This window comes from Condylura cristata, unplaced genomic scaffold, assembly GCF_000260355.1.
Source record: "Condylura cristata isolate star-nosed mole 26May11 unplaced genomic scaffold, ConCri1.0 scaffold00001, whole genome shotgun sequence".
Classification (NCBI taxonomy): domain Eukaryota; kingdom Metazoa; phylum Chordata; class Mammalia; order Eulipotyphla; family Talpidae; genus Condylura; species Condylura cristata.
Window position 1 is genome coordinate 42,908,056 of NW_004567102.1, and position 25,570 is coordinate 42,933,625.

Below are 25,570 nucleotides of genomic sequence, written 5' to 3' on the forward strand. Positions count from 1 at the left end.
AGGACACTGCCATTTACCATTATGTGTGTGTGGTTTGTTTCTGTCAAAATGTTTATGACTATGTATGGGTCTCAATAGAACTTCAAGAGACTATTTGCTTCTCTTTTTTGGAAAGCGGCACACTGAAACATGTTCAGTTTATTAATTTTGTGACCTCTGTAATCTTTTACCCCCCTTTTTAAAGATGAGGTAGTTTCTCCATCATCTGACCAGTGTTTAGAGATTGCTGCCCAAAAGTCAGCACAAGAAAGAAATGAAAGAAAGTTTTTTACTGAAAAAAACTGGACAATCACTGAAAGTTTCCGGTTGAGAACTGACAACTAGCAGTTAGAAGCAGGTTTAATTCCTTAAGCCAAAGATTCATTCTTCAGGATACATTGATGGATGTATGTGCTCAATTTAAGCAATTTCAACTACTTTATTCTTACTTAACATACTTTTGCCACTATTGTGGTACAGGTATCACTTCCAGAGGCATTTCTGTTTTCTTTTTATGGAATCCTTTTTTGAGATACAAAATCTTATGAGTGGGTCACAATTCCAGGGTCAAGTGGCAACTCCTGGTAGATTTTCAGCAACTCTCAAGATCCTAATTTTGCAAATAACCTTTTTGCAAATAACCATTTGTCTAAAGTGAATAGACACAATTCTTACTCTTGAAGTGATACCTATATACTCGAAGATAATAAGAGCAATATATACAAACATTCTCTTAACATATAATTGGTATAAAGTTTCCCAGTAGCACTTAAATATAAAACAGCAAATTTAAGTGGAAAATTTTAAAGGGCTAGAGTCCAAGTAATAGGTTTTATGGATTTGGAGGAAAACTAGTAGAAAATAGGTTTGAACTTCAACTGATGGAAAGGCACAGGAAATACGGTTTTGGGGAAGGTTAATGTATGAAAAGTTCCACAAGATCACAGAATTCTATACACTCACAAAAGCATTTTTCTATTCCTTTGGCTGTTCTCTGCTACCTTTTCTGCATATTATTTAGAGACTAGCTCCAGCTGCCATTTAAGATTCTTAAAATATCTCTATACCATCTTATTTATGTAGGTACTAGTCACAGTCTAGCACCATTTTTTTTCATTTCCTTCATACTTGCTTTAATTATATTGTCTGCAACCACCCCCCAACCCCCACTAAAATGTTAGCTGCATGGGAGAAGTTGTCCGTCATTTTTATTGGCTGTATCAATATCAGCTTGAATAGTGTACAACATGAAATTGGTAACAGTATATACTTAATGAATTAATGAATCTGCGTATAATAATCACATGGCCTTACCTTTTCTTTGTGGGAAGTGAGATTTGAGCAGTCCTGTCTCAAAGTCTGTGTGTTCACTAGAGATTTTCTTGACTAACATTTTTGCCTCATTAAAGACCTATTTAATGAAAACAAAGAAGAATGTTGAGAATATTTTATTTTATCAGGTAAAATATTCTTGCATATATCCTGTAAAGGTGAGAATTTTACAGATGAAATACCTGTCTTTTATATTTACAATTTGATAAATTTGCATGTAAAAGACATTTAAAAAAGAAATCTTACAGATTTTCTTTTGTTTTCTTTAATGCTCTCTATTTCCTGACATTTACTATGTTCTGCTAGCACTGCTAGGAGTTTGAAGTATTTAAATAAATGTGATTACTGCACTGCTGATTAAAAATTTTTTTAAGAAACCATTTACATAACAAAGTGGTTAATTTGGCTGTGTTAATTGTTGTTTAAGTTTCTAGAGAGAAATGTGGGATTATATTATGTGAATATAATAAGAGAATGCAAGATGTGTTTATTAGTGTTCCTAAAATGAGGAATTTCCTCCATTGGAATCCTGTGATACAGTAAATCCACCCCTTGTTTTTGAAGTCATCAATCACTACCTTAAAGATGAACTATCCTACCTTAAAGATGCACAAGTAGCACCTAAGTAATTTAAGTAAGAGATGTGATTGGATAAATGTAATTCTTTAAGTCATGAAACAGCTCAAAATTAATGCCCTAAGAATCACATATATATATATATTTAAAGAACTAGCATTTTATTATGAAGAGATGTTAAAATTAGATTACTAGAGAAAGGATAGCTGAGGGTTGTTAATAACTGTTTTCAAGAATATAAAAAGCTGTTAAAAACAAGAGAAAAAAAGGTTGACCAGATGTTTTCCATGTACATGAAGAGAGACTCAAATTAAATGGTTGCAAATTACAAGAAAGATGTAAATTTTGCCTAAAAAAAACTTCTCCATTGGAAAAGGCTTGAAATGGAATGGTTATATTTCACCAGTTAAGCATAGAATTACTTGGAGGCAGAGGATAAATGTCATAGTACCTGTTAAAGTTTATTTCTTGACAAAAAAATAGGTACAAGGTTCCCCCCATCACAATAAGATAAGAGACTGACCCCTACCACAGTAAGCTATACACAAGTCAATATTTCTTTACCTTTTTTATCATTATGTTTTTATTTGGAACCAAGAAAAAAAATGACAAAGTGAACATGACAAGTGTCACTAGATTAGAGAAGTTAAAGGAGGTAGAAATAAATGAGGGAAGATAAGAAAGAGTTCATAGAAAGTGACCTGAGAATAATAGGAAACCCAAGGAGTTTTTTTTATACAAAGCCTGAAGTCCTCAAAACATTATTCAGAAAACACACTAAACAAAAGCTCCTTGCAATTCATTGCAAACTATTCCTTACATGTGATTTTCTCTCTTCTTTCACTTTTCTTTTCTTTTCTTTATTTGTTTTGCAGGACAAAATGCCTAAAATTTCATCTTAAAAGTTCATTTCAAAGTAGTTAAAATGAACTACATTCTGGTGGTGGGGAAAAATAAAACAAACCACAACATATGCAAAAATAGATCTCTCAGTTTTGGTCACCCAGGGGAAGTTCACTCACATTGTAAGTGATGCACGAAGCTCTGAGAGCAGCTAGCACTGCTCAGATATAATCTCTCAGTCCCTGCAAAAACTACAAAGGCTGTGGGAAGAGCCAAGGAATCTCTGGTGACTTGATGTCTTACAAACACTTCACCAAACTTGACTTTCAGAAAGCCAAAAATAAAATTAAATTTGCTCCTAAAAAAAAAAAAAATGACACTGGACTATGTTGATGGCACACGGGTGATTTGGTGATGGGGATTATTAACTGAGATGGAAAAAAGCACAAAATGTTGTAAAAATAAACTACTGTATTTTTTTTTAAATGAACTATATTCTTAAGTAGTAGTTGACTCCAAAATATTTCAGGGTCTACACTAAACATTGCCACAGACTGCTGTGCCAATCAAGACTGCCCTTACAACTAAGAGTGAGCTAGAGCACAGAACTTTCTTGAGGCTACACTATTAAAATGCATCAAAGAGGTATGAAGACTCTTTCAGGGACTGACTATTTAAAGCTAAAAGACTGCCAATGCCCTTTGGTTCCCACTTCCCAAATGCTATAGCTTAAGAAATAAATTTGGGAGTACACTAAGGAGAAAAACAGTGCATGTCAGAGGTCATGTTCCTGTCCACTTCCCAGCTAGCAGATTCAACTCTGTCTTTATTGAGCAAAGGCAAGGAATTGTACTTTTGATTCCTTTATGCTATACTCACATCTTCTGTTTCAACTAAATATATTCCCAATACTGCATTGTCTGCTAAAAATATAGTCACTTTGAAATAATCAGAGAAAAAAATAATATCAATTCAATACTATAAATCCAAATACATACTTCCTCTTTGGCTAGCCTTTCACTGAAAGAGTATCTTTTGGTGACTTAAAAAAAAAATATTATCTTAGATAGTCTCTCCTTTCATTTTATTTTGGAACCCAAGAGAGTAATAAAAAGCATCTTCTTGTCTGGAATCATCTTACCTCAAGGTCCTGCTCCTTGTCTACCTGCTTTTGACTTGCCTTGCTGATTTTAGTTTGAGGATGGGATAACTGATCCAGATTTAGCTGTATGGACTCTCAGTGATACTCCCCCACTGCTGTGAGTTCCTCTGAGTTTCTTTGATACAATCTTTCAGGAGTCTGTCTCTGGTCAGGTAGACAGATCCAGAGCCCCACAAGGCCACACTATTTGCATCATGGCAATACCCTCTGCCAAGCTTCTCAGCTACTTCTGCACCCCACATTTCACATGCAAACCAAAGGCAGCTTGGGAAAGCTGTTCCTCAAGTTTCAGGTTTCTGAATATACTGGCCAAGTTGACTTTGACAGCTACTATAGTTTTTTAAAAGCCTGTGTTTTTAAAATCAGCATGTGACCCTGATTTTAATATTTTTCTCTATTATCTGTTACTGCCTCCCTCACAATTATAAAGCCCAGAGAACTTCTTACATCTTGATACTTAAAAAAGGAAAATTCTCTCTAAATAGTAACTGAACTTACATCTTATATTATACTCTAGAAGTTGAAAGCTGCATTTTCCTTTCTCTTTTTAATCCTTCTCAAATCAATCCTAATTTATCCATCCCACCCCTAAAATAGGTTAGGTAGACAAGGTATTTAGAGTAAAGACATTGCACTTAGAAAGTTCAAAAAGAAAAATAGTATTTTTTCAGTGGTGATTTCACCATTGCTGACAGTAGAGATTAATGTAAAGCCACATAGACTTAAATATAATTCAAAAGCCACACTGCACAACACTAAGAAGGGAGATTGATGCTTTCTTGTTGTGTTTATTATATTAAATGATTAACAAGCTGATATGGCTAGAAGACCCTTAATTAAATATTGTAGCTGATATTCCTTCCATTTATATTTCAGTAAAATAGTAACTCAAATGAAAAACTGAGACTCAATAATTATTTCTAAAAATGATATCATTATTCAAAGCCTGGAGTTAGATGTTTCTTAATTAATGATTGTCAGGTGGTTCACAATGGAAATATTTGCTACTTTTACATTGATTAAAGATGAACAGATTTGTGAGCATTTGTGTTGATGGTAATAGACAGTAATTAGAAGCAATTCTTAGCTGTGAGGTATCTTTATGATTGTCTAATCTGACAATCTTGTTTTGTGCTTGATAGAATTATAAAATAGATATGTGAAAGTTGAATTATTAGTAATATCACATATCTAATGACACAACAGGAATTTCAAACCACTTATTTTGACTTCAGGGCTAAGACTGTCTTAACATGATATCTTTTCTTCATAAGGGTAAATACAACTGTGATAATAAGAATTCAAAATGAAAAACAGCCTAAATTCAACTCATCAGGTGGATTAGAATCAAAATAACTCAATCTAAAGGAAGGTAAACTAAAAAGAGAAAATCTTTGTATATTTAATCAACCAGTGTTCATCTTGGTATATGTCTATCCTGGGGGGCCATTATGCCTGGCGGATTAAGCAGGATGGGAACCAGACAGAAGGGCAATTGGGTAGGTGTGAGATTTTGTTTTCAAACTTCACACTCTTAGTCCTTTTAAAAATGGGAGCCATCTACCCCCAGACCATAAGCAAAGGCTACTTACCAAGAATCATTTCTGTTGTGGGGAAACAACAGTGTGTATTAATATCCGCAGTGAGTGTGATTCTAATGAAAGAGTAGTAGTGAAAGCATAACTTGTCAAGCACTTACTGTGTGGCAGACTCTGCTAAGGATTTAATTTATACACTGTATATAAGATGGGAATCATTTCTAATATTTACTATACAAGGTTTGTTTTCAGAATTAAATAAGTGTTTGGAAACTACATGGCATACAAACAGATTAATGAAATACAGGGTCTAAGATGGTGATATCATTGAATCCAGCTGATCCTATCCAGAGGCTGTGAGTTCATTCATTTGGTCAAATGTCAGAACTAACATTTGGTGGTTTGGAAGGGAGAACTCAAAACCCATGCTCTTCCATGATAGTTTCCTTTATATATCGGGCACTGCAGCTAAGTGAGAACAAGTAGAGGATTGCAAGTCTGATGAGGTTTATCTCCTGCTCACCATGTAGCAGCTGGACAAGTAGCATCAGTATTTTCATCTCTAACCCATAATAACAAACATCCACCTAAGGATTGTAACAAAGGTAAGGTAATATTACAGAGTAAAATATGAACATTTGGTTCATGCCTAAATGGCATTTAGGGTCTACATGGCATTTAGGGCAGGAGCATGGACAAATAAACTATGCTCTTATTATATAATGCAAGTTCAGTGTGATCGGAATGCACAGAGGAGGAAAGCCTGTTTTATTAATATAAACATCTTTTAAAATATATATAATTTAACAGATTTTATTTACCATTTCTTTTTCTTTTTTTTGCCGGTAAGTTCTTTAAATGAGCTTACTTATGTACATTGTAACATTCATTTATATAACTGTTCACAAACACAGAAAATTAAAAATATATAATGAGCATTTGTTGTATGAAAAGTCTTGGGTCAGTAAGTTTGTTGCTGTAAGAAAAAAATGGAATGCCAGTACATAAGAACAATGAAAATTAAAAAATTGAAAATGAGCATAAAAAAATCACTTATTCCCAAAGAGAATACCTGAAAAATATGTTTTCAGAAATTGAAGGTCAAAGAGAGGCAAAACACATCAGAGAAAATGAGTTTCTTAATCTCATGGAACCAGATTTGCCTATTGAGCATACAGCTTATGACAAAATAATTGTCCAGTAATTACTCCTAAAGATGGAACAAAATCAAATTAAAATGGAGTAAATTGCCTTTTGCTTTATGACCAATGACAAGTAATGACACATTCATGTTACAAAAATACTACTTTCTCTTATATGAGAGGTGACCATTTGCTCAGTGGTTAAGTGACTAGATCACCCCATGCAAAAATCTCCTGCAACCTTGTCTGGCAGAGGAAGTGCAAAGTTTATTATTGCTGCTGCCATATGTGGCAATTTCATATTCTGTAATGCAGAAATATGTCTTAAGTTCTGGACATGTATGTGGAGTATTACAGTGCGTAATTTCTGAGTTCCTATTATGTGTCAGGAAAGGTCCAGTAATTTATATTGGATACATTTTATAGGCACAGATATAGCAGGTAGATGTTCTTAGAGTTTTTTCAGTTGAATGACTGAACTATGGCAAGATTGAGGATGTTGTACAAATATTTCACAGAGGGAGCCAGAGGAAGATCCAGGACTGAAAACCAGTCACTTTCTGTCCAGAACAGGTGCACTTCATCTAGAACAAAGTACATTTCATCTGCGTAGTGTAGAAGCCGGTGTTCGACAGGTTCTAGCACTTAGTCTTTAACATAAAAGTAAAAACAAGTTTGAGCCATCAATGACACAAAATAAGTGAACTAGCAGCACCCTCAAACCTGCCTGCTCTAAGTGGTTCTATATTTCTGCTGCAAAAAGACAAAACAGGCCCTCCCTGGTGGCGCAGCAGGTTAAAGCACAACACTGAGAAACTAAAGCCACTTCCGCATGGGTTCGATTCCCGCCTGCCCCGGAGTAGATCCACAAGGCGCGGCAGACCTCTCCTGACCCGCCCGCTGCTCCCCTCAGCAGTGTACTTCGTAGATCTGCCTGTTCTGCTCCCCACTCTGTCTCTGGTGAAGCCTCTCGCCGCCCCTGAGCCTCTGACCTGTACCCCAGTTCTGTATGAACAAATAAATAAATCTTTAAAAAAAAAAAAAAAAGACAAAACATACTTTAGTGTGTGAGGCCTTCAATAAATATAAAATAATTTAAATATAATTACTGTTGAATAATAGAGAAAAGAGAAAGCATATAGTTAAAATAGCTTGCAATTATGCACCCAGAATTATCCATTCCTTCATGGACAAGTGCCCAGCCAATCAGAGTTGGCCCCAAAGAGTCATTGAGGCCTAAAAGCCTGTCACAAGTCTAATGCACCTTCTAGTGGGGAACACTAAGAAAGGAACAGCAGGAGCCAGGCAAGTCTGGAAGAAAATTAGCAAAATCAAAATCCAAGTCAAGATAAAGGCTGCCATTGTTAGTATGTGGCTTCTTCTTCACATGTCTCTCTGTTCCCTGTGCCTATTCTATGTCTTCTCTTTCCTCCTTCATGTATTTTCCCCTTTCTTGATCCTTCTTTCCCACATCCTTTTTAGCTTCACCTTGCTGCTCAGTTCCACACTCCCTTGGTTGGGACAGGGAAATTAGAGCCACCCCTTTCCAATTTATTAACATGTATACACGTGTGTAACTGAATAGTGAGTTCATTCTTTCAGAGAGGGGAACATGACATTTTGTTGATTTCACTCATGTAAGAAATGTTTTTGAGTGATACAATAAAGGCTGTTACAGACATTTGCAATAACAGATGTGAAAATATAGAAGACTTTGAGGAAATGCATTAACACATTAATATCAATAGCATTTATTTTATTATAATTTCTTAATATGAAAATAATTTCATATTATTTCTCTAACCTTTTATGTAGATAGCCTTCTCTTAATGCCAAAATTTAAATAAGGGACCCTTATAATAAAGATATACAGTCACATTTACAAATGTGTACAGAAATACCTAAATAAATATAAGCAGTGATTTACAAAGAAAAATAAGTGTTATATCAATAATTTAAGGAATATTCAATATGGAAATACCTTAGTATTAAAACATTAGAATCAGTAACTTCAACTTCGTTTACATGAAAACAATCTCACATTTTACAATGGCCGAAAGTGATGTAATCCTTAACAAATAGAAATGTGCCTAAGAGGTCAACCATAATTATTACTGAACATTTTTTCAAAAGTTCTAAAACATGAAAAATATGTTCCACTTATTAGAATTTTAAAGAAACACACTATTAATTTTAAAGGTTATTCAATATGAAAGATTAACATCTATGGAGCCTTTTTTACAAAGCACTTAGGCAACCATTGCCAAGATGTCACATTAGCGCTCTCCTTGACTTGGGCCAAAGACCTCTGAAATGGCCTGAAAGCAGTTACTTGAAGAAGTCATCAAGAAAACAATTGTTTGACAAGTCACTAGGATATAACTGATAATTATAGACTTCTAACTGAAATAGACTTAGTCAAGTTCCCATTTCTATAGAATTAGTAACTAGTTATGTGCAGCCAAAAATAATTAACTGACACTTATCAACTTTCTTCATTAATCACTTACTCAATTTATTTTCTTCCCATAACAAATGACTGTTGGGGGGGGGTGTGCGTGGAATTTTTAGATTTTTTTTTTATAGCTGAAACTGTACTCCCTTAATCCCAAATAGTTGTGCTTTGTCTGTTTAACTGTCTCTTGAATTTTTATCTGCTGTAAGCAGATAAAGGACAAGTTAAGGAAAACATAAATATTTTCTCTCTCCACACACATATATGAATACGCACATAGCTATATATGCATATCTCCTTTATAGATTTCCTATTAAGAATTGTATGTTGGTTTAATTGTCTCATATAGGCAAAATAATTAGTTTTGCTCTATTTCAAAAACAATGAGAGATCATCACTTCATTGATTTAGATTCCAGCATTAATGAGGAGGGATCAGTCTTAGTTATCTTTCTACTGAGTGAATGAGAAGCAGGATTATTCTATGTGTATTCTCTTTCACAGCCTTTGAGGGTTAGATGATGACCCTTGAGGTTTCCTTTAGACTCTGATGAAAAAAATCCGTAGGGCCAGTTAAATGACTACATTCCAATGACAGCCCTCTTCTCCAAGGACTGGAATGTTTGTCTTTAAGAGTAGTTTTCTCACTCTTGGATATATTTTATTTCTAACTTCCCCCTTCCATCATTCTTTTAATAATATCATCCTCTGCTAATTATGTTAATCAATCAGTTAATTTTCATATTAGTGAGCTGCAAGTTGATTAAACTTGTGTTTTTCCTTACATTCTCTGTAGCCACACTTTCATCATACCGTCTCTTAGAATGTTGACATCTTTGTGGCTCATCCTTTCTATTTTCATTCTTACTGGCCTGTTCTCTTATTATAGATTTAACTGAAGTTTCAGAAACCCTTCATTAACTACAGTGATGTGTTTTTATTTAATCCCAGTAAAGCTAGCGCTAATTAGTTTCACATGAGTTCAAAAGATGATCATCTGCAAAGTTTAGTCTGGTCCAAAAATGGTTGCCATGGCAATGCCCCTAATACAGTGCTCACCTTTACAGGTAGATGCTTTGCCTTTTATACTTTGGATTTTCTTTTATTATCTATTAACATCCTATGATATGTATTATGGTGTTTTGCTTTTGTAACTGGAAAAGCAAGAAATAAATTTTTTTGGGAAAAGTGCACAGCAAAGAGTTAGTTTGTTTCCAGTGAATGCACTCCTTTTTCCTATAAACTGGAGAGGGCTAGAGCCTCTACTGTAAACAGATATAGAATGAGAATGAGTTAAGGAAAAATGTTCTGGGAGAGATTTTTGTGAATATCTCAATGGAATAATGGCAAAGTTTAAGTGAAAAAGCTGGAGTTCAAGGAACAACTGGACTTAAGATTCCATGTTTTCTGTGGAGCCAGATTCTTGTGCTAGTGAGAGCCAATGAGGCCTTTGATTTAGTGTATGGAAGAAGAAGGGGCCGTTACAAGACTTTTAGGAATCCTTCAATGTGCACCTACCTATGGAATTGAGAACTGAAAGTGGAAAGAAGTAAATCAATGAAGGAGAGAAACTGTTCCAAGGAGAGGGAAAACTCAGGGACTCTAAAAGGGAAGGACATGCTGGAAATGCAAAACAGGAGAGATGGGAACCTTGATATAGACTCAAACTGGACGATGCACTGAAGCAGGGGCTGATCATTCCAGGTTGTGTAGCCACATTGACTTTTATTTTTTTAAAGATTTATTTATTTATGCATACAGAACTGGGGTACAGGCCAGAGGTGCAGGGCCAGTGTCACCAGAGACAGAGTGGGGAGCAGAACAGGCAGATAGACAAATACACGGCTGAGGGGAGCAGCGGGTGGGAAAGGGTAGGTCTGCCACGCCTTGTGGATCACTTTCTGAGCAGGGATTGAACTCATGCAGAAGTGGCTTTAGCTTCTTAGTGCTGTGCTTTAACCTGCTGCGCCACCAGGGAGGGCTGCCGCATTGACTTTTTATCTTACAAGTAATTGGAATTCATTGAATGGTCTTTTCCAGGCTGGTCGCATGTGCTTTATGGCTTGAAGAGATCACTTTACTGCTGGGATTACTGAATTTCAGAGAGAGTCAGAATCACTTGGGTGACTTTTTAAAATGGATTGTTGAAGGCATAATTACATTTGTCTGGGCTACAGCAGGAGAATTTGCTTTTTTAGTAGTGTCCCAGGTGGTTGTGTCAATGATGCCTCTGACTGGGGCATCTGACCTCTGACTTTGAAAATGACTGGTCTACCAATTGTGATATATTGGAAGAACCCAAAATGGGCATCAGATGGACCACATAAAAACCAATATAAGTATTTCATATATGAAGTGACAGATGTTTGACTTGGAAAATGGAGAGAAGTCAACTAAGAATTATCTAGGAGGCAAAATAAGCAGGATGAGATGCCAGGGTAAATGTGAATGTGAAGGATAGAAATGTCAAAGAGAAATCCAATATATTAATTGCTCTATTTTGCTGTATGGATAGAAGGAATTCTAATCTCAAGGGTCAGGAGGATAGCAATCAGCCCGAAGTGAGAGATTTTATTTTAAAGGCTCCTTTGATCTTTTTTGGTTGACCACTCTGAGTAAAAATCTCACAATAATCATAGAAAGCACTAGTGCTGACAGCCAAATTATGAAACACTGTAGGCTCAAGGGAAGACAAAGTGTGCTGTGGCATTCTTGCCAGAAAACCACCCTTTTTACTCTATGGGTTCCCTATGCGCAGGTGGGGCCTAGGCCCAGTTACATTTGGGCTCAGTGTCAGATCTCATTGCCGTGGCTGCAGTTGAAGCCAGTAAATCACACTTCTAAAGTGAATAAGGACTGCGTAATCACTGAAGAGAGTGATTACAACTAGAGAGAGAAGAGAGAAGATAAAAGATCAAACTAAAAAAAAAGGTTAATCCCTGAACTGAAAAGAAAATTTCAAAGAGAGTGAATGTGGAAATTGCCCAATATAAAGAAGTTTGTGGTGCAAGGAAAGTGGCAGTTGGCAGCTTACAAACAAAGGAAACAAAGGTCTAAGACAAAAAGCTTGGTGGGATCAGGGAAAGCATGGCATTCTTTGAGTTGTCTAAAGATGAAACTACTACAGAAATGTCAGGGAACTGTTAGCATGTGCCAGAGTGGGTCCCAAAGAATATTCAGGAAAAACATAAAAGATCAAAACTGGAATATTTTGGTGGCAACTTCTCCATGGTTTGGAGAACCTAAAATAGGCTTTACCCCTCGAAATACCAGAGATTATATTCAAAGGTCTTTGAGGAAGGTTCACAAACACAAAATTGATAGCATTCCAGAGATCATACCAATGTCCTCTTGCCAAAAAGTAAATGGCATCTCTCCCAAGGTAGAGGGCATTTGGCTCAGGATCTAATAGGGAAAACTGTGGGAACCCAGGGGAGGAATGCCCATGAGGAAGGTTCAGTGGAATTTGAAAGTATCAAGGGAAACTTTGAAAGTGAAGTGATGAATACATCAAATTTTACAGCACTAAAAGGCAGAACATACTTTGTAATAAGCAGAGAAAACTAGGCTTATAGTTGTATTCTTTTAAAGGACCTTAGCATAAAAATTGTAGGGAGAATATAAATAAACAACAAAAAAATAGTTTTAAATGGGAAATTTAAATGAGCATTTGATATAGTACTCAGACAGCTTTTACAGAATTCCTTACTAATATCATGACGCTAGATACCTTAATGATAATATGGGGGACACATTGTTCTCTTAACCTCCCTGCCAGATTATTAACAGTTCAGCTATTCACAACCTATCATCAAATATCTAAGTGCTAAGTAAAGACTGTGACTTAAAGAAAAGTGTTTGCTGTTTTGAGACTATATAAAGTGTTTTTTTAACTAGATAATTATGGAATTATTTTGAATGATTCAAGTTATATACTTCCTATCCTGCAGCAAGAAAAATAGGAAAGGAATCAATCAGTTAGGTTATATTATTCTTGGCTAAGATTGTTACATTTTTCTGTTTATTATATATTTTTTGAAGGAATAAAAACAGTCTAATTCATGTAAACAAAAAGGAAATTTTGTTATATACTCAAGTTTCACAGTCTCAAAGAGTTAGAATAATTTAGCATCCTTGCTCACCATTGATTAGGAAATGAGAAATACTGTTCCCTGAAATCCCATAGATTGTACATAGGAGAGAGGAGATAATACTTCAATAGGAAATTGGGGTGCCATTATCAGAAGGAGAGTGATTGCCAGCTAATTAAACCAAAGAACATCTGCTACCAAATCCTTTAAGAACATTTTGCTTATGTAGAAAGCTTTTGTAAAAGGGCTGATTACATGAGCTATTGAAAGACCCTACTCATATTCATTAAACATTTTTTCTTATATATTTTACCCAGACATTATTAAAATGAGTTTTGTTTTAAGATATTGTATATGTGAAGATGTTAACAAGTATATAGAAATCAGAGGGACAATTATTGCAAGGGTTTCAACTATGAAGAGGGCTCTCATTCTTGAGTATAATACGGGGAACAGATAGAATAGACACTGTGGCTGTGGTTTAGATATTATATTCAGCACTTTACAGTATTGTTTAATGGAGAAACAGTCACACTGTGACAATATATGGGTTGGATTTTTTTTTTTTTAACCTTAGTCCGCCTATCAGTTTGTCAGTGATTCATTCTTCATTCTGGTCCTTGGAATTTGTTCTGAGTTTATCTGAAGTTCCCCAGGTAGATTCAAAGTTTTGTTCTAGTGGTGTGTGTCTTTTATACTTTTTAACCAAGGATCAAAAGTCTTGCCCTATCAGGAATGATTTGATTTCATAGTGCGCCCACACAAGTGAAGAATAAATGGACCACATCATGACTGTCAAGGACTGTATGGGACAGGGACTACCTCTTCCAACCCTTCCTTCCTGCTAATACCAGATGGACACTTGGGTTGAATTGGTAAATGGTGGCTGCACTCTAGGAGCAAAGCGCAAGTGTCACAAGTTACAAACACAATTGTCCTGTTCTATCTTAAAGTTTTAGGCAATATTAAATTGTATTCTGTAGTAGAATCTGTTTCTTTCCATTTAAAATAAGGTACACACACACACACACACACACTGTCATGGAGCTAAAATTTAACTGTGAAGTAGAATTTACACCCCTTGAAGAAACTTCCTGTTCTCCCTGGATTCACATTTCTCTCCTTAATACCTTCGAGAGCTTTTATGATTTAAGAATCACAACTCCATTTCAAACCCTTCCTATTTCAAGTTATTTTCCATTCTTTAACACTCAGTAGCTTATTCTTAAAATCTGACTGAATGTTGACTTTTAATGGGAAATAGAATTATATGGATATCAAGTCTCATCAAGTAATACGTTTACCAAAGGTTCTGTTATTTTTAATGAAAGTCTGTATATTCTATTTCTGTTGTACATAGAAACTATTAAAATAATTGAAGGTTTAATTATTTCATTTACTGTTATAATTTGCTTATGCTATAAAGTTATTGCTAACTCTGGTGTTGGTGCTTTAAAGATAGATTATATTGATGTTCAAGACATGTGGGTTGGGTATTCAGCTGAATTTAAGTTATGAAGGCTAGGTGAAATGTTCCTGTCAAGAGGATGCCAATTTGGCTCTAAAAAGAAAACTTTTCTGACAGTATCAGAACAAAACAAGTGTTACTGAGTAAGCGCTTATTGTTTAGTAATTGTTTATTGTTTAGTAATTGACCCCAACAACATTGAAAAATTGAGAAGAGAGGGTGTACAGAGAGTTAACAAGAAAAACCTCAAGTAATACAAAATGCTCAGGATGCAGAAACACTGCAAGGTACACAGAAGGAGAAACATTTTTCTCTGCCTAGTAACCATTTCTTTCTCCTTTGGCCAAAAAAAGTCATGGGACTAAAATGTACCAGATAAATGCCAATGTTGAGATGCCACAAAACGAGGCAAAATTGGGGGATTTTGTTTATCTAGTCATGGAAATAGTTACATGCCAATTTTAGTGGGATATATGTTAAAATACATGAATAAATGCACAGAGAGAGCAACCGCATATATATATATATATATATATATATATATATATATATATATCCAGTCACACTTGGTTTATTTTTGTGTATCTCATTACTAGGTATGTTGAATTACACATAACTGGAACTGAGAAACTCACCAATTCATTCATACAACACATATAGCACTTATTTAGCACCTACTGTGTTCTGATGATGCGGACACAGCAATGAAAAAAAAAAAAACATTTACAGAACTTCCACTGCAGTATCATAAGATGACTTTATTCTCTGTTTGCAACCTTGAGAATCAAATATAGTCTACTGAGTATGATCCTGAGCAGTTTTCTTAACCATTTGGGTGTCTGTTTCTTCATTAATAAAATGAGAATATAATGAGATGTTACATATGCTTACATATATAGTGAATGATATGTTAATAACCATATAAGCTAATGTGTTCAGATCAGTGTTTGCCACTAATAAATACTATAGACGTTTCAGGTTTGTTTTTTTTTGTTTTTGTTTTTTTCACGTTAAGAGGAATTCATCTAAATTTACCTCATGTGGTAGGGCAAACATGAGAGTAGAAATAAGAAATTTAAGAGAGTAAACCTTGTGGTCAAATGTACCTCAGTGAGTTATTGGCATTTATATTAATTGTTCAAAGACGCTTACAGAAGACAAGAAAAGAGTATAATTTAGTTGTTAACTAGTTACCCATATATTTGGCCCAAAATTCCTTATCTATGAAGAAGGGGTCATAAAAACATCATTGAATTGAGTACTTTGAGGATTAAAGGCAATGATGTATTTAGGATTTACAACTTGTTTATCTCAAATTATATTTACGACTAACTCTTCAAATCTACCTTTACCTACCCTTCCATCATTCTTTTTATTTTTCACAGAAAAAATTATGACATCAACATCCAAAGGAATTCTCCGCCCATTTCTGATAGTCTGTTTTATCCTGGTCTGCTTCATGGCCTGTCTGCTCATTTACATCAAGCCCACCAATAGCTGGATCTTCAGTCCCATGGAGTCAGCCAGCTCAGTGCTGAAGATGAAAAATTTCTTCTCCACTAAGACTGATTATTTTAATGAAACCACTGTCCTGATTTGGGTATGGCCATTTGGACAGACCTTTGACCTTACATCTTGCCAAGCAATGTTCAACATCCAAGGATGCCACCTCACAACGGATCGTTCTCTATACAACAAATCTCATGCAGTTCTGATCCATCACCGAGACATCAGTTGGGATCTGACTAATTTACCTCAGCAGCCTAGACCACCCTTCCAGAAATGGATTTGGATGAATTTGGAATCACCAACTCACACACCCCAAAAAAATGGTATCGAACACCTGTTCAACCTGACTCTGACTTACCGCCGCGACTCAGACATCCAAGTGCCTTATGGCTTTTTGACGGTGAGCACAAACCCATTTGTGTTTGAAGTGCCAAGCAAAGAGAAGTTAGTATGCTGGGTCGTAAGTAACTGGAACCCACAGCATGCCAGGGTAAAGTATTACAACGAGCTAAGCAAAAGCATTGAAATCCATACCTATGGGCAAGCATTTGGAGAGCATGTGAATGATAAAAATTTAATTCCTACCATATCTACTTGCAAATTTTATCTTTCTTTCGAAAACTCAATCCACAAAGATTACATCACAGAAAAGCTCTATAATGCTTTCCGGGCTGGCTCTGTACCTGTTGTTCTGGGGCCATCTAGGGAAAACTATGAGAATTATATTCCAGCAGATTCATTCATTCACGTGGAAGATTATAACTCTCCCAGTGAATTAGCAAAGTATCTGAAGGAACTTGACAAAAACAATAAGTTGTATCTTAGTTACTTTAATTGGAGGAAGGATTTCACTGTAAATCTTCCACGATTTTGGGAGTCACACGCATGCTTGGCTTGTGATCATGTAAAAAGGCATCAAGAATATAAATCTGTTGGTAATTTAGAGAAATGGTTTTGGAATTAAAGTTTTCCATCATTTGCACACTTAGCAAATTATTTTGATGATAGATCATCCATGATTTGAGGATGAGGCGAAAGACAATATTCTGCTTATGTGACACGATTTATTTTTATCACTTTTCTCTTGGGTGACATGTTTATTTTGATGGAGATTTTTAAACTCTCAGCATTAGCAATCACTCTATGTCCTTTTAAATTATCCTGTATATAGCTAATTATGTACACTAAAAAATAATTTATTCTTTGCTACCATTTGTAAATTGTTTTTTCACATCTTTGTAGTTGCCATATGTAATTTTGTAATATGATTGTTGTTTCTACATTGATCAATTGTTTTGATATATTTGGGAAATGAAGATGTGTATCTTAAATTGTGAAATACTTTCACTAAATATTATAATCTCTGGTTCCAAGTTTGCATAATGTAACAATGGAAAATCACTTGTAACTGAACTCTGAACTCTTTGACCTACAAGATGAACAAAGTGCATAATTCTCTATTTGATCTAAATTTTTATCTATTTTACCACATTTGTGAAGGAAGAATTCTTCTGGCAGTGAATAAAAAAGATAGTGAAGCAAAAACTATTCTAGCCAAGAAGATATTAGACTTCCCTTTTTTTTTTTCACAAAGCTGATTTACAAATGCAGTCACTTGTTTTCATGATCTTAAGTTATTTAAGTATTTAAATATCTAATTTGTTGCAATTTTCAGAACCTGGAAAATTATCCTAATAACACTTAAGAAAATCTGAAAGAGTTTTTCCTGATTGTGAGAACATATAATTATAGCAAAACAAATGATATCAAATAACAAAGGAAAAAGATATGTGTAGATATTAATCATAATTTTAAATGGTGTATATACATACAATTTTAATAATATCTATTTAATTTTTTTCTGAAATCTGCACAATTAAAATAATTTTGCTTTTTCATTGGGACAAATAGATAAGACAAAATATTTGAACCTTGCCCTTTCATCTAAAAAAACCTAAGCAAAATTATTATCAAATCATTAAATATAAGTTGCTCAAAATAACAATGCAGGGAACTATAGGAGAAACAATGCTAACAAAGTAATATTTTTCTTAAAGAATATACAATATGTGTATGTGCATGTATTTTCAGTACATACTTGTGAATGGCAAATGAATACAAATACACATACTTTGAAAGTATGTAATTTTTTGTTGTATCCATGAAGTGACAGTTAAAGCCTATAGGAAATAATTGGAGATAATATTTCATATTCTATTTTAATAATTTTTCATATACAAAACACATGACCATGGCCTATGGTCATGGGGCTGTATAACCAAAATACATACAACATATTACACTAAGTTTTTGGAGAATTCATTCCTGAGCCAGCAGTTATACAGCATTTCTCCTCCATAAGGTTAAGAACTAGATAAAAGCAGAGAATAGTATGTGTGAAAAGATATTATGCTAAGGATTATTTAAGAAAAATATTACACTAAGGAATTTTTAATGATTTCATTCCATTCAGGCCACAAACTTCAAACTAATGAGAATATTCTAATGACATCCATTTTTGTCTATTTTGTAACTTATAGTAATAGTCTTATTATATATCACTGGCCAAACTCAATTCTACAATCTTATATATAAAATGGAAGTTAGAGAAGCAAATTTTAATTTGTTAAGAAGATATGTGCAACAATCAGATTGCCTTGTGAAGGAATGAGCTATCTGGTCTGCTAAAGGATTTGAGCAGAAGATGGTATCTGCATTGGTTCATTCTTCACCCATGACTGAACAGGCATACTGTGTCAGGCAAGGCCCTAACCAGAGATAAAGATGATCAAGGAACCATCACTGTGGTAAAGGAGTTAATAATTAAGTGCCCAGATACATGAAAGCTGCTTTTAAGTCAATATTTATGCACACACTACTCTCAATAGAGTGCATATGAGTCACTACTGTAGAACAGCTGAATGACGAAGTACACTGCTGCTGGGGAACAGCGGGCAGGTCAGGAGAGGTCTGCCACACCATGTGGCATGCTGAAGTGGTTTAGCTACTTAGTGCAATGCGGTAACCCACTGGGCCACCAAGGAGGGCCCTCCCCTGAACTTGACCCAATGTAGAGTCCCTCCATATTATCTCATTATATACTGTACCAAAAAATAGTATGTTTATGTGAATGCCTTCTAAATTAGGAAATGACCTCAGTCACAATCATTTCATCATGTTAAAATAGTCAATTCATAAATTTGTATTTACTTCACCATATTTGGGCCTGTAAAAAAGTGCAGAGCTCTAAAGGGAATGCATTTCTAACAAGTTTAAAGTACCAGTTACTTTTGAAAACAGAAAAGCCTTGAATGTTATGACAAGCCAACTTTGTGTGGAGGATGCTCATGAGCTCAGAGAACTGAGAAGACCGAGCATGCTGCCTAGATTGTCAACTGTGAATTTGGGCTTTTTCTTAGATTGTGACCATAATCGCATGTGATAAAATGACCCAAACCATGGCAAACTGGCACATTGATATATTGAAGACTCATCACAAAGGCCTAGAAGTATAAGTTTTTTTGAAGCTGAAGTGCCAAAATGAACAAAACCCTGGGTCCATTAATCTGTGAGTTTTAGGTTGTGAAGAAATCTTAACCATGTTTACAAATCAGTCTTTTCATTCTATTTATGAATTAACTAGATAAGAGATAATATATTTTTGAGATATATGCAATCGTGCACACACACAAGACATTAGTACAGAGCAGAGACCAGAATTTAAGGGTCTTCCCTCTATTGATGGTGTTTTCTTTTTCATCATATTCTCAACTTTATCTTAAAAATGTGCCTCAGTTTCTACAAATGTGACTGCCATATTGGTGCTAATGCCAATGGTACATTCTAAGTAGAAGTACTTTGACTTTAAAGGTACATGGCAAGTGAAACACTGAATGTGTTAACATTCTCTCTGGTTTAAAATATTTTAGGAGTAGACTTTAATGCACCCATTAGTTGAAATAGGCTTTCACTACATATTTAGTATGTAGTGAACCACTTCATGGTTCTCCATGGTTCTCAGCCACTCCTTTAATAAATCCTGTGGATTGCAGTTCATCTTAAGGATACACCATGATGAAAAATAGTGATTTCAACAAAATTGGCTTGCTGCTGGTTCCAAAAAATAAATAATGCCTAGATATAAGCTGTGGATATAATAGAGAATAAGTAAATGTTTTACTTCAAAATGTAAAATCTACTACTTTCCATTTTCTGAATGTCTAAATATTAACTATTACAGACCTTACTAGTAAAAATATGTATGCTGAATTTTCCATAACTAGCAGTATTACACTTTGAATAAGAAGATATGACAGTCATATTTTATGATGTAAACTTGACAATATGAAATAAAAAGTAAAAAAAATTAGTCAAAAATTAATATCAGCTTTCCATTTCCAGTACCAGTAAGTACTGGTAATCTTAGAATGTATGGAAATTATCCCTGCTGTGAGGGTTTGGAAAGTCAAGAAAGTTTGTTTGAGGCATAAAGATAATAGAATATTTAATAATTATTTGCTAAGCATTAAAATCCTTGCCTTCAATTGAAGTTAAATACAGAAAGAAGATTATTATTACTATCTTTTTATCTCTTTTAAACTCAATTCCATATGTCATAAGGATGTAGAAAATGTCTTCATGACTCAATGTTATCAAAACAAGATGTAGTTTCTTACATTATCATGTTATGTCTTTGAGTTCCCTTGAACTCCAATCTCATTCAAGGTAACTTCTTAATACATTAATCATATTTAAACTGTCAAATATCTCAGACTTCCAGTTCTAAAACAAAAGCACAATGCCCAACACAGCAAAGTAGCTCAAAATATATTTTTGAATAAATAAACTGAGGTCGGGTATAAAAAAAAAAAATCTCCAACAACAGCTCCAGTTTCTAGGTACCGGTTAGAGAAGTTATTTATTTCTTTGACCAATTTGCTGCCTCGATGCAAAAGGAAGGCATTTTAAGTTCTTCCAGACTTATGTAGTCTAAGACCCAAAGGAAGTAACATTATAAGAAAGATTAAAAGGGATTTGGAACATATTAATAATCTATTCAAATGTTAACACAACTTCTTTTTCTAATAAAAAAGAAAATCAGCACTTAAGGAGAATATAAAGTACAAGGATTGTGAAGGGCACATATTTATTACCAAACTATGCATGGAAAGAAATTGTTTCTTTCTTCCTTAACTGCACTCCTTTATATTGCCAACATCAGTCAATTAAGATACTTTTTTTTGCTAGATGTCTCTCGTGTAGAGATTTTGTAACATCTAGCAAATGGGCTAGTATCCAAAGTGTTCTCCCTCTCAGTAATTCATATTGAATGTATCCATATTCATGAGTATTATGTAAAGCAGTTAAAAGAACTTAAGGAGAGATAATGTGCTAAATCATAAAATAAATGCTAGGTTGCATTCAATAGGCAATAATATTGACCTTCTTTGAATCTTGTTGACTAGAAGCTTCCCATACCACAATTACTCTCATCTAGATCTAAATACAGGTTAGCATGTATTTGTAAGAGAAATCTGAACAAGGATCTCAAAATTATTTTTTGCAGGTAAATATTCCAAACATATTTCCTTATTATTCTCTAAATAGACAAATTATAACATAGCTTTAAATTCATATGTGGAAAAAACCTAACCCATTACTTAGAACCTAACTTCATTCAGTTCCTCTCCATAGTTTGCTATGTCCTTTGCAATTCACTACTCACTATTCACTGAGATCTTCATCACCTGGGGCAAACCAACCATGCTCAACATTGACCATATTTTAAAGTATTTTAGATTTTCCTATACATCCACATTCTTAATACAATCATCTTAAACTTTTCTATTGGCACAAAACTTTCATAGAGGTAGTGGAGTAGCCAATCCCCAGATGGCAATAAAATAAGGAGCAAAATTTGAACACATGCGAATGAGTGCATCTAAACAACTTAGTTACTTTTAAAATTATGGTTGATATATGTACACATTTTATTGGTTTTGGAAATAATTTTGAAAGGGAGAATGTAAAAAGAAACTTCCCAACCTTAGGCAACTTTGTCAGTGTGATTAGAATTACCAGTCATTTATTAACAATAAATGCTTCCTTGGCTGTGCTCAAGCAATTGAAATCTCAAATAAGTTTTAAAAATTATGCTTTAATATAATTTTTTAATTAATCAATGCACATTACTTGATTTCTCTTAGCCTCATATTTTGCATCTGTCAAGTAGAGGTAGCATATTCCTGATGAGGTTTTATGATGGGGACAAATGAGGTGACATTTAAATGACTAGATAATGCATTAAATTAATATCATCAATTATTATAAAGGAACATCGCAAGGGATCCAAAGTTTTTCCACAATTTCATTTCTAAAAATCTGAAAATGTTAACCAGAGAGCTTACAAATATCACTGCAAATTTAAATAAGCCAAATGAAGCCTTGGGAGAAGAGAAACATAAATATAGTGTTTAAGTGCACTCACATCTGTGATTACTAAGTAATGGAAGGAGTGTGGGAAGTTGGCAGTGGTAGTGCAGAGGCATAATGCCATTACTAAACACATACACCATTCCTTAAAATTATTGGAAACCAAGCAGGCCTAATTTCCTTTCACTGTTATGAGCAATCCTGAGTAAATTAACATTCAATTTAGCCTATTATCATTTGACATAGCTAAAGTCTCAGATAACATTATCTGGTAAGGAAAGAGGTAACAAATACTCAGCAATTTGACTTGATCTATTACTTCAGCTGATTCACAAGCTTAGGGAACTAGTGAACAATGTAAGCTAGGAAACAGAGTCATCTACTTTACCTAAAGTTAACATAAATTCTAAACATTAAATATGAATGTAGGTATAAATTCAATTTGTATGAATGTTCATTTAATGGTACAGGAATACAGTAATTATTTGCCAGGCTGTGATAAGACCACCCTAATTGCTAACTGCATAGTAGGTAAAATTTTGACATGAATAATCTCCACTGCTTATGGACATAATTTCTAAGTTGTATTATGGTAAGACAAAGAAAAATTAGACTTATTTTTATGTGTGAAAAAAATGAAGGGTACTCAAAATAGTGTTTTTAACTAGTTTCTAATCCTATCACTTTATAGAGCATTGGAAATGTTTATTATATTGGATACAACATGAGAACACATAAAAATTGAATTAATTTAGTTTTCTGAGTTCTCCAGTATTCAAATTGTTGAATAAATAGTATCAAGTATATTAAATGAAAACTTGATGAAATTTCATTTTTGAAAACTAAATATAAGTTTTACCTGGAAAATTTTGTATAGAGAGGTGTGTTAACTGTGATGTCTTTTTCTACACATGGCTACATTCCACTTTGATTAATGAGGGTACAAGAGATAGAAAAGCAGTCTCTGCAGAAATGGAATTCAGACTAAATTAACAAGCAACTACTACTCATTTTGCAAGACATTTGTGCCAGAGTTAACAACAGTGCATCCCCAAATCACAGATTGGCGTCATTAGCTACCATCAGCCCTGCAGACGAGACAAACCTAAGGCCGCCATCCATGTCCAAGGTGAGGTTGCCAGAAGAAAAAATGCTCACTATCATTTAGGGCAAGATCTGTGCTTCAAGACAGTAATAAAGTCAGGCCTGTCACACACTGGCTGTCTTTGCTGAGACATACTGAACAAACTGAAACTATATGGTTGCCTGTGTAAAACTGAGAGAGGTCTACTTTTTTTATAACAGATAACCTATCTCTTATATTGTATATATTATTTTCAAATAATGAATCAAAAAAACAAAAACTGCATCCTGTGACAAGAGTTACAAGGTGGGGTGAGGGAAACCCTTTATCATGTAGATGTTCCACATTCAAATCAATGAGAGCTCTCTCCCTGGAAGATTAACAAGGAGATGTAGAAATGGAAATAGAAAAATAGTAGTAATAATAATAGTATCTTTTTTACTCTTAAAAACAAAAATGTAAATCTTTGGAGCTATCAGCATGATGGTTGCTTTCCAAAACATAATTATTCATCTACTTTTCCCCCCTTTTCTCTCTCTCTTTTTTGTTAAGATTGGGTTTGGTAGGAATCAAGGTTAATAAATATGGAATATGTGACAACATACAAAATAACATTACTGTAAGTGATGTATAAGACAAAGGTAAGCAGTAGTGTTTGCTGGAAGAAGTAGAACTACCTAAAATTATTTCAGTTAGTTGCTGAGAGTGTCTATTCTGAATCAAAAATAACATGTATATACAGTAGAGGTTTTTAAAGGGAAAAAGTAAGAACAAACATTTGAATGTATTCAGGGTCACAAAGCTGCAGAAAGGAGAAACATGGTAATAAGAAACAAGGAAAAGCAGCAGTAAAATTAAGGATAGGAGCCCAAGTTCTAGTTTGCACAACTAATTACACAAACTAGCCGTGCTAGTTGTGTGATTCACTAGCTTCTCTGGGCCACAGATTTCTCATCTGTAAACGGTGTGGAGGATATTATGTTAAAATGCCAGGAAGGTCTTTTAAATCTTGATTGTTGATTAGACATTCTGGTTTAATTAGTTTAGCATAGGACATGGGTTGACACATCTTTAAGAACTTTCCTTCCTTTCCTCCTGAACCACCCTATGTAGTAAGGGCATTGCTCTGTGAGCCTAAGAGAGGGAAGAAGTTCACAGGCAGTTTTTTTCAGGTGCTCTAATTAAATGATCTCTAAAAACTGCAATGGAATTTTACAAGAATGGGAACCTAGCATACTTCATTTTAACATTCAAGAACACACACATACGCTTATTCCTTTTTATGTAGCTCATATGTACCTTTGAATAAAACAACATACATAAGGAATATCAAAACGGTTGTGCTAAAAATAATGTGCCAATTCTAGCCAATACGTGAATTTTAATGTCAATAATCCATAAACTATTTGGATGGTAGTTTGTTTTATTAATGTAATGTGATTTTGCACTAGTGTAAAACATAAATGCCAAATGTACAGTTTATAGGTTTATGTTAGTTCTGATAAGGATTTTACTTCATTGTGCTAATAGTTGTTTAATGCTATTAACTTTCTGTACATGCATTATTGCAATGCAGACCCGATAGGGTTATTGTAAGCACACTAATTAGTCATCTGAATTTTTATAGATAAAGTCACACATTGATCAGAAATCACTTTTCTACTTATTTTTTTGTAGAGTATTTTTCCACACTTGAAAAAAACATGATTATTTTATATCAAACATCAGCTTTTCTTTAAAATCTTATTTTAGTAGCCAATGCATGTTTGAAATATGACGTGCTAGGAATTATGTGAAGATATTAAGGTTGTGTTATATTAAGTAAAAAAATGCATGCCGTTGGTGAATCATGCAACTTTGGGGGGAACTTACACTGCCAACACACAGGCTTTGTCTCTATCCACATGCATGGTTCATGTCCTTCCTAAACGTTAGTGGAGTGAAAATGTTGTTCTTAGTG

General features: G+C 34.4%; 1 protein-coding gene across 1 annotated transcript in view; it reads left to right on the plus strand.

Annotated features, from left to right (window-relative positions):
• The window catches only part of FUT9 (fucosyltransferase 9 (alpha (1,3) fucosyltransferase)), a 149,356-nt gene extending 132,298 nt beyond the window's left edge, over nt 1–17,058 (plus strand). Inside the window, exon 3 of the mRNA XM_004673708.1 lies at nt 15,971–17,058. Coding sequence (XP_004673765.1) covers nt 15,979–17,058 — 1,080 coding nt within the window. The 5' untranslated portion in view covers nt 15,971–15,978. The remainder of the gene's footprint in view (nt 1–15,970) is intronic.
• Nucleotides 17,059–25,570: the final 8,512 nt, after the last annotated feature.